The following is a 10334-nucleotide window of genomic DNA, read 5'->3' as shown; positions in this document are numbered from 1 at the left end:
TATATATATATATAGAGAGAGAGAGAGAGAGAGAGAGAGAGAGAGAGAGAAGAGAGAGAAAGCGAGGCCTAGTGAAAGGAGAGGTAGTCTGACTGTTGAGGATGGTGTAGTCAATACAGACAATAAGGATAGATGAGAGTGGAGTTTGAGTGATAATGTGACCGAGTGAAGGCAGCAAGATGGCAGAAACGTTAGCACACTGGACAAAATGCTAAGCAGTGTTTCATCTGACTTTATGTTCTGAGTTCAAATTCTGCCGAGGATGACTTTGCTTTTCATCCTTTCGGGGTCAATAAATTAAGTACCAGTTGCGTACTGGGATCGATCTAATCGACTGCTCCCCTACCCAAAAATTTCGGGTTTGTGCCTAGAGTAGAAAGGAATGTGACAAGTGAGGGAAGGTGGGAAATGAGAGCAAGAATGCAAGATGAGGAAGTAGCAAATGTAGGCTTGACAATATACAAAATATCTCATTTGTCAGAGTATGTTTTGCCATGAGATATTGGGTCCTCTGCAACACTGCATCTCATCAATCAGTACAGTCCTTAATCATCTCTTTCATGAAACAGAATCTTTAAGTCAAATTTCACCATTTCATCCCATGTCCTCCTTAGTTTCCTGCTTTCTCAGGTCCCTCCAAGTTGTACTGCTCAGCACTCTCTTAAGCAGTAGCCATCCTCTAAACATATCACATGTTAAGGATCTGTGGAATACTCAGCGACCTATATGCTAAGTTATTGAGCAAATTATTCAATTAATTGAATAACTGAATACTCATAATCGAAACCATCAGAGATCCATTAATTTTGTGTGTGTATACGTATGCCTCTGTGTGTTTGTATACTTGGCTGTGTGTGTGTGTGTGGTTGTATATCTGTATGCTTGTACATTTGTATGTGTTTGTGTATGTGTGTGCATTTATATCTAATTGTTAGAAATATATATTTTGCCTTAAGGTTATATTTGCTTTCAGATATTCAATTTTTGAAGTTTATATAATTGTCATATTTGTAATAATTGAAGTTGTGGCAGATTAACAATAATAATAATGATAATAACAACAATAATAATCTTAGCTGCACATCTAAATTCAAATCAAAATTCGTAAATAAATTATCTTCATTTTAATTTTAATTTGATTTTCACTTTTGCATTATTGAAATTTTCATTTCATTTAAAACTTATGAAACCTTTTTCAAGTTGATCTTAATCACCCAAATTTTACCAATAAAAATATTTTAACTTTTGTGATTCGAAAAATATAAGCCAATGAAAGTAAAAATAATTAAAAAAAACAACTTTTTATTTGAAATTGATGTCTTTCACTACCATATGGCACTAAGTATCCAAATTCTACAAAGCTGTTTAGACAGAAGTATTTCATAAATATTTGCATTTGTTTGATAATTCTGAAAAAATTATTGGCATACATTTGTGTTATCCTGTTGATGGTGTAGGTGGATGATGTGTAAATTTAGGCATATGCATGTGGTTTTGAAGTATAATACACGTAGCTAGCATTATTAATGCACTGGATGAAGATTAATCTTTATTGCTAGCAGTGTTTTGTGTAATTAGACAACGCACATTCTTTGCTTCACTCTGTTTCATGATGCAGTCACAGCACAGCTGAATGGCTGAGAAGTTTGTTTCACAACCACGTGGATCCAGTTTCAATACCACTGCATGACACTGCTTGTCTCTCTATTTTACTTCAGCCTCTCAGCACCAGGCATAAAGCCATCTTCCTCTGCTTAATACTCCCCTTCCTACTTTAGTAATGGGGACATTTTTTTTACCTTTTCCAACCTTCCTCTGTCTTGTAAGTTACTTGGTAACCTCACTAGTGCTGGTGCTACAAAAGTAGCACCCAGTACATTAGGAAGGGCAACCAGTCATAGAAAACACGCCAAAGCTGTCACTGGAGACTGGTGCAACCCTACAACTCGCCAGATCTTGTCAAACCATGCCAGCATGGATAACAGACATTAAATGGGAATGATGATGATGATGATGACGGCATCATCATCATCATCATCATCATCAGTATTCTATATAACTTCAGGATGACCTTTACTTAGTGAGCGAAATTGAGTAAATAGAAACTGCTCAGAAGCCTGTTGGATGGATTGAACCTGTAATTCAAAGATGCAGCCTTGCCACGCACTATTATACTGATTCTACCTGAGAATTACACTTAGAGTAAACAATTACAATAAGAGTATGTGGAATACTCAGCCACTTACATGCTAATTTATTGAGTTTGGTTGTTCAGTTGATAAAACCATTGAAAATTCAAGGTCAGATATTCTGACCGAGATTCAGTTAGATCTATTTAGCATCAGACACAGTATACTTCTTGCCATAATTCATCAACATCATCATCATCATCATCATTTAACGTCCACTTTCCATGCTAGCATGGGTTGGACAATTTGACTGAAGACTGGCGAACCAGATGGCTACACCAGCTCCAATCTGATTTGGCAGAGTTTCTACAGCTGGATGCCCTTCCTAATGCCATCCACTCTCAGAGTGTAATAGGTGCTTTTACGTGCCACCGGCACGAAGGCCACTCAGGCGGTACTGGCAACAACCACGCTCAAAATGGTGTATTTTACATGCCATCTGCACAGGAGCGAGTCCAGTGGAACTGGCAACGGCTTCGCTCGAATGTCTTTTCACGTGCCACCGGCACAAGTGCCAGGAAGGCGACGCTGGTAACGATCACACTCAAATGGTGCTATTTACGTGCCATTGGCACAGAAGGCAGACAGCTGCTCTGGCAACGATCACGCTTGGACGGTGCTCTTAGGGCTCCACTGGTACAGGTGCTGTTTCCACTGGTACAGGTGCTATAACATATATATATTTTTAGAAAATCATCCAACTCATGTTAACACTGAAGATGTCAGTACAAGGAAAAACTACAATTCATTGTTGGATGTAAAAATTTCCCTCCGCCAAAATAAAAAGATGTTTATATAATATCATTAATCACTTATATAACGGGGAGAGAAACGCTTCATTATTTACTTAGTTATTAAGGAAAGAATGTATCACCTAACATTATAATCAGTTTAAACACTAAATACTATCACAAGAGAATGAAAGAATAATTCTTTCCCTCTGTCTTATCATTTTCTCTGTTTCCAAAAAAAAAAAAAGGAAGTTATTTGCATAAGCTGTTTACAAGTTAATGTTGTGTAAAACTATGTAAGCAGAATGGTTCTCAACCATTTCTCTGTTGTTATTTATTTCATCTTTATGTAGAGTTTATTATCACTCAGCCTACTTAGAACAACAAATTAAAAGCTTCTTCTAACTTTAAAATGATTACAAGTTTGCAGATTAAAATCTCACAGCAGTATTTCCTAATAAAAATGAAATAGTAAACAATTTTATTGGAGTCTTGTTGATCTGATCATCACCTTCGCTGCCGCCGCCCTGAAGGATCTATAATAATCTTTTGTCTTTCACATGTTTCAGTCATTTCACTTTGGCCATGCTGGGCACTGCTTTGAAAGGTTTAATCAAACAAATTGACTCCAGTTCCTTATTATTAAGTCTGGTACTTATTCCTAGCAGACCTCTTTTGCCAAGCCACTAAGTTATGGGGATACAAACAAACCACCACCAGTTGTCAAGAGGGGGTCGGTCAGACAAACGAACACACACCCATACACACACACATGCATGCATGCACACATAACAAGCTTCCTCTCAATTTCCATCTACCAAATTCACTCACAAGGCATTGATCTGGGGCTCTATCAGAAGGCACTTGCTAAAGGTGTCACACAGTGGTACTGAACCCAAACCATGTGGTTACAAAACAAGCCTCTTAATCACACAACCATAATATATTATAATATTTATCCAGTGATTTAAACTACCCTAGCTGGTATATTTCCTGAGATGATTCATATATCACATTTCCAAACCTGGATACAGTCTGACCATAGATATAATATAAAAAAAAAATTATTTGGGCTTGTGTTTCCTTTTCAAGAAATACCAATTATTTTTATGTTACTTGAGACATGTATGCTTTGTTTTATCATTTTGCATGTTAAAGGGCTGAGAACTGTAATTTAAGTATTATATGTATTTTCATGTATGAAATGCTGAATATATAATATATGTACATATTCCTTTGTGTTTTCATGAATTGTTTGAAATTATCAACGTAGTGGCGCTGTGTAAGTTTTTCTTCCACTCTTGTTAGTGACTACATACATATGTATGTGTTTGTTTTTATGTCAAGTTATAATAAAAACAATATAACATTAAACTGAACAAAACTACCCAATACTTTTTTTGTAGAGTACATGTCTAGTTTGCTTTTATAAGAAGTGGTGTGATAGCAGCTTTGAAGTTTCAGCCCTGCTGGCCTTCATCTGGTCTTCATGTCATCCCACTTCTTGCAAAAGTATAATATATTTATGCATACATACATATGCATACACACACACACACACATACACACACACACACACACACATATGTGTAAATATATATGTGTGTGAGTATATATATATATATATATATATATATATATATACACATATATGTTTGAAGAATTATGCGAAGGAGATTCTATACATGTTTTTCTACATGTATGCTTTTGTAACTCCTATCTTGTAATGAAACATGTATGACATGGAATTGTAAAATACATACACACACATATATATATATACACATACGTGCATGTGTTTACATGCACGTGTGCACATGCACACACACACACGCACACGCACGTTTCAATTCATAGCTAGAGTATTGATTTTTATGTTGTGTTGTGGTTAATGCTGCTTTTTGAGTGTATTTATGCAATCTTAACAATATTCCATTGGTTACTCAAAAAATAAACCCCAAATTATTTTGTAACTATATTTTATTTTACTGTTGGAGGGTTGAGCTAACATCAAGCATTGTTTTCAGTTGTTTTTGTCAAATAGAATTTAGTTAACACACTGTTACTTGATTAACCATTCATTATAGAGTAATTAAAATGAATAGTTTGAATGCATCTCATGAATGAAGTTAGTTAAGCAAGGATTAAGGTACGATTAATTAAAATGTGAAACTTGTTCAGGAGATGATTGTTTGTCATTTAGTATGATAGATTAAACGGAGTGATTTCAACAATGGTTGCCTTAAGATGATTCAGATGAATAAACAAGGGAAAATGAACAAAGGAACCTCAATATGGTCATTTGATTTGCTAGAAATAGTTGCCAAATCTCCTTCGAGCAACTCATCTTTATGAGAACGAATGGATGTATATGATATGTAGTTCTGGATAGACACAGCAGAAATGGGATAATCAAGGCTAGTGTCTTTGACCAGGACTGATGTAAGGAAGGGATAAACAGCAACAACAAAACCAACAGAAGCCATTGACCAAACAAACTTTAGGCTATCAGTATTGATTTGAATCAATAAATTTGATCACACCTAAACTATATGTTGTTATAAAAGAACATTTAATTTTGGCTTTATATATTAATTTATTACATTAATAACATTAGTGATGTGATGGGAGGAAGTTTATTATATTGACTGGTAATTTATTTTAGTTACCCTCAGAAGGATAAATGGTAGAGTTGCCCTTGGCAGGGATTGAACTCAAGTGTAAAAGGCCATTGTTAAATACCACAAGGCATTTTGTCTGATTTGCTAACAGTTTAGTCAATCTACCACTTCGCACTTCTGTTTTTAATAATATATCATCCATTTAGTTTTGGAATATTTTGCAGTGGTTGAAGTGAATCATTATATTTGCTTGTGTAATGGTGATGAATCACAAATCAGATTTTTATCATAATTATTCTGTAATCTGTATTCTGATTCCTGCATAATTTAAAACATTTTAAATGAAGTTGGAAATGTTTTGGTTAGAGTTAACATTTGATACAAAAAACATTAAATGTGTTAACTAAAAATAACTTTATCATGAGGGGAAAATGATATTAAGCAATGGCTAATATTGTTTTGAATCCTTTGGAAAGACAACTCCAGATTTATTTTAGTCTTATTACACCTCCTTAGCGATATATAGATTTCGCTGCATTTATCAAAATAGCGATGATGATTGCTAGATAAATATATTGCATATCAAAAATATGTAGAAATATTCAGAGACTACATAACTAGTAGATACACATCCATAAGGAGTCATATAGCATTAAACAAACCAAATGACTGCATTTTTTCTGCTGCACCTTTGTACATTAATTCTGCTTGTTGACCTAAGTACATAACTGAAAAATACATACCACTCCCAATTTATGCATTATTAATTAATATCAAAAAGACACATGGAGTGATTCATGGATCAGATTTTTACCATAATTACTCTGTTGTTAAATCACTCTGATAAACTTGAGTATAACCCAAAGGAAGATACATAGGAGTTTATCTTTCTAGATTTATATATTCTGTCTTTGCTATACTTATGTTCTTGAGCCCACAAGCCACGTGGTGAAACAGAAAATGTATTGTGTTAGATGCGTTGAATTATGAGTGTGCGTGCTTATCATTCACGCACACACACCTATGCCTATATGCTTGTTTAGTGCTAACAGTCAGAAGAAAGAACACTCCTCTATAGAGATTAATCTTATCTTTATTTTGGTTGTGCAATGCTACTCTGGGTTTCTCTGTGGGTGCACAGGTTCTTCAGAGAAGTCACAGCAGAATAATTACCAAAATATAAATATGATACACACATACACACACACACACAATTATGCATAGGTACACTCACACAGTTACACAAATGCATGAACATTCATATACAAAGCACTCAAGAGTCATGAGACACATGGAATTATACACACACACACACACACACACACACACACACACACACACACATGCCCACACATTCACAGACAATTTTCGGTAGCTGGTAGAAGTTAGATGTAGCTGAAAATGTAGACATTACCATAAAATAATTACGTCATTTCTTTGTTCTGACCAACTACTAAAACCTGGATAAATTGTGAGGCTTTAGTTACACAAATATAAGCACTCATTATTTTGATTGAAGTTATTTTATGAGTAACCAATCACCTCTCTTCAATATCTCTCATCACTAATTATTCTTCTTGCTTTCATGTTTTTAAAGAGTGAAATACTAATTTTTCTATTAAATATTTCAGTTGTTTTCTCTCAGCTAATTCAACTTTGTTACATTCTCTATTTCTTTTTTTCTCTTTCTTCCTCTCCAAACTTTTTTTTATGATCTTTGTAGACACAGTAAACAAATTTTTCTATAGATGTAAAAAACTGGGTTTAAAATATGGGTACATTTCATTCATTTATGTTTTTGGTACACAATAAATTTTTCAACAAACTGTTTGATTGTATGATCAGGACATGTGTAGTGTGAGAGAACCAGTGGTTGATTCAGTAGCATTCAGGACCACCAACAGAATCTTCAGGCTTTTGTATCTTATATCTAGCTATGTCTGTGTGTCCTGACAACTTTCAAATGCTCCAGTCAGCCTTGCTGTAAATTATTTATGTTCTACAAAATAAGATCAACTTTAAATTGTGGTTTTCACTAACTTGCAGTGTTGGTTTCAGTTCCTGTGAGCCTGTAGAAAGCAATCTGTAAAAGAAGACATGTCTTGAGATTATAATCTCAACCAACAGTCTCAGGCTGCCTTATTATTGGGCGAAAGTATAGTTGTGTGGTTAAGAAGTTTGCTTCACGGCTATATGGTTTCAGGTTCTATCCCACTGTACTGTACCTTGATCAAGAGTTTTCTGTCACTTCCATCATAGCCTTAGTCAACCAGAGTCTTGTGAATGAAATTTGGTAATCAGAAGCATCGGAAGAACTCTTCTTGATTTGTTAAAGATGATGTTAAAGAGGTAACAGATTAATTTGTGACCTCTTTAATATCGTCACAATGCCTTTGAATATATTTGCAAAATTTGCATCAATTTAAGAATTCTAGTGTGTGGATAACTTTCTCCCTTCGTCCTACCGATCTTGAAGGCCTTCAAAAATGGCATGGGTACTGCCTCACCTCCTTAGATAAATCTATAATTTTTTTTTAGAATCTAGACTCTGGTTTTGATTACAAACTACTTGTGTTTACTGTTGTGTACAGTCTTATTTCTTGTAAAATTTATCAAGAATGGGACATTCATCTCGTGGGGGATATCTTCTTGTTGTAAAATCTCTCCTCTCAATGATGTGTGATTCTACAATATAATCTAGTTAGCAGGATTCATTTCCTTAAATTATGATTGTGTTTTGTTTGAATTTGTGTACAATATTCATACAGTTTACTGAAGAGATAATTAACCAAAACATAGCAATGAAATAACCATTTGATACATAACAATGTTATTTTAAACCTTGATGTCACCATTCTTAAGAATTCCATTAAAAAATCTATTAGAAAGTAAAACTGAAGCTTCTTTAAAATTTATAGATTTGACAAGATAACATTTGAAATTTAAACATTTACTTTTCAGTACTTTATTCAAGTGCTTATTTAATTCTCTCTACATATTTATTATTAAAGACCTATTTATCAAATACATAAATATATATCTTTCAGAACTCAAAGTGTCTAGCCATAATTCTTTCACAATTCAGCAGAATGAAACATGTAATTAAATGTAAAATTGAAGACTATTCTGTAGTGGTTTTATAATTTTTTCCATTTTTATTCACAACCATTCATGTGACCTAACACAAATATTCTAAAATATTAAAATGTGTGAGCATCCCATGAGTAGCAAATAACTACAGTATTGCTTCAGACTCACAAAGATCTTAGCTTTAGTATGAATGTATTTAAACGTATTCAACCTTACTATCTTAATGGAAATTTAATTACTTTTCCTTTGCATTTACTATACTTAATAATACATATATGCATAATTTATATGAAGAATGATGAAGAAAAATAGTAATAACTTAATAAAATAAAAATCATAATAATTTCTTACAACTATAATTAAAATTTTTTTACACCCAATAGTATTGATAATATTAATTATAGTAATAATTTGTCATTATTATTTATTTTACTCTTCTTTCCATAGTTAAATGGTCATATAAGCACTTATATATGCATAAATTAGTTGCACATATATATTACAGCTGAAAGTTCATCTTATCACTAATTACTGAAGCCAAATCTTTAAATTGGGTGGGTGCATATGTGACGTTGAGTGCTAAGCTTGATAGATCTATACACTTTGGTTTGTGAGTGAGTTTGTGTGTTTCTATTGATTAATTAATGATAAAAGAAGGGTTATATTTATTGATTAGTATTATTTATTGGTTAGTATTATTCTCTGTATGTATGTATGTTGTGGTTTACATGAAAGTCAGGATATGGGGATGTCTGTGAGTTCAAGCAACCTGACAACCATAGATTATGAATAGCAGACAGACATACTGTGTTCAAACAGCCAGTTATTAATCCTGCTATGGAAAAACTAAATTATCACACACACACACACACACACACAAAGAGAGATACATATACATACATACTAACATGCATTCATATAGCCGTCTGTCTGTGTCTGTTTCATATAGAATCTTTCTTGATACATGTCAATATTTTTTCACTTAAATAATTCTTTGTTTTTTGTACTAATGCATTTGTGTTTCCATCAGGATATCCTGGCTACCAAAACTGAAGGGGAACCAAAGGTGAAAAAAGTTGTAGAACTCTCCGGAAAAGTTCTTCCAAACACGTCTCAACAAGGCAAGGATATTATCAAACGTGAAGTCAATAGTCTGCAAGATGATTGGTCGGCTTTTGTTGCAGCAATTGTGCAGGTGAGATAAATACTACTGTGATCTCTGTTCTACTTTATGTTTTATCTTTCCTTCTTTTCTCAAATGAGGCCACTGTAAATCCAGAAACAGTTAGAGAAGAGGCATATCTGAGAAAAAGAGGAAAGTGAGATAAATAGAGAGTTAAACAGGAAGAAAAATCTAAGTGATGTTTGACAAAAATGAAAACATACAAATAATATATGACACGAGAGAAAGAGGGGGTTGTGTACATGTGTCTGCATACATATGCACATGCATGTCTACAAGAAAGCACAACCAGTATTTAAAAAAAAAGCTCTCTATAATATTTGGAGTAGAACAGAAAAAAATCTTATGATAACAGATAAGTGTAAGTACGGATTATAGCTGCAGACAAGGATGTATGCTTAATAAATTTGCTTCTTCTGGCTTTAGGTTCAGTCCTACTGCATGGCACCTTGGGCAGAACAAAGCCTTGTAAGTGGGCTTAGTGGATGGAAACTGAAGGAAACCTTTCATATATATATAT

At 33.7% G+C, this 10334-nt stretch overlaps 1 protein-coding gene across 10 annotated transcripts in view; it reads left to right on the top strand.

Annotated features, from left to right (window-relative positions):
- LOC106881484 (nesprin-1) overlaps positions 1-10334 on the top strand; it is an 811219-nt gene that overhangs the window by 403527 nt on the left and 397358 nt on the right. For all 10 annotated transcript variants that reach the window (XM_052966929.1, XM_014931893.2, XM_014931887.2 and 7 more), the window contains one exon: positions 9662-9826. In XM_052966929.1, the coding sequence (XP_052822889.1) occupies positions 9662-9826 (165 nt within the window). The remainder of the gene's footprint in view (positions 1-9661; positions 9827-10334) is intronic.

This window comes from Octopus bimaculoides, chromosome 4 (genome assembly GCF_001194135.2).
Source record: "Octopus bimaculoides isolate UCB-OBI-ISO-001 chromosome 4, ASM119413v2, whole genome shotgun sequence".
In the NCBI taxonomy this organism is placed as follows: domain Eukaryota; kingdom Metazoa; phylum Mollusca; class Cephalopoda; order Octopoda; family Octopodidae; genus Octopus; species Octopus bimaculoides.
Note: the sequence above shows the minus strand (reverse complement) of the source record. Positions and strands in the feature narration are given on the sequence as shown.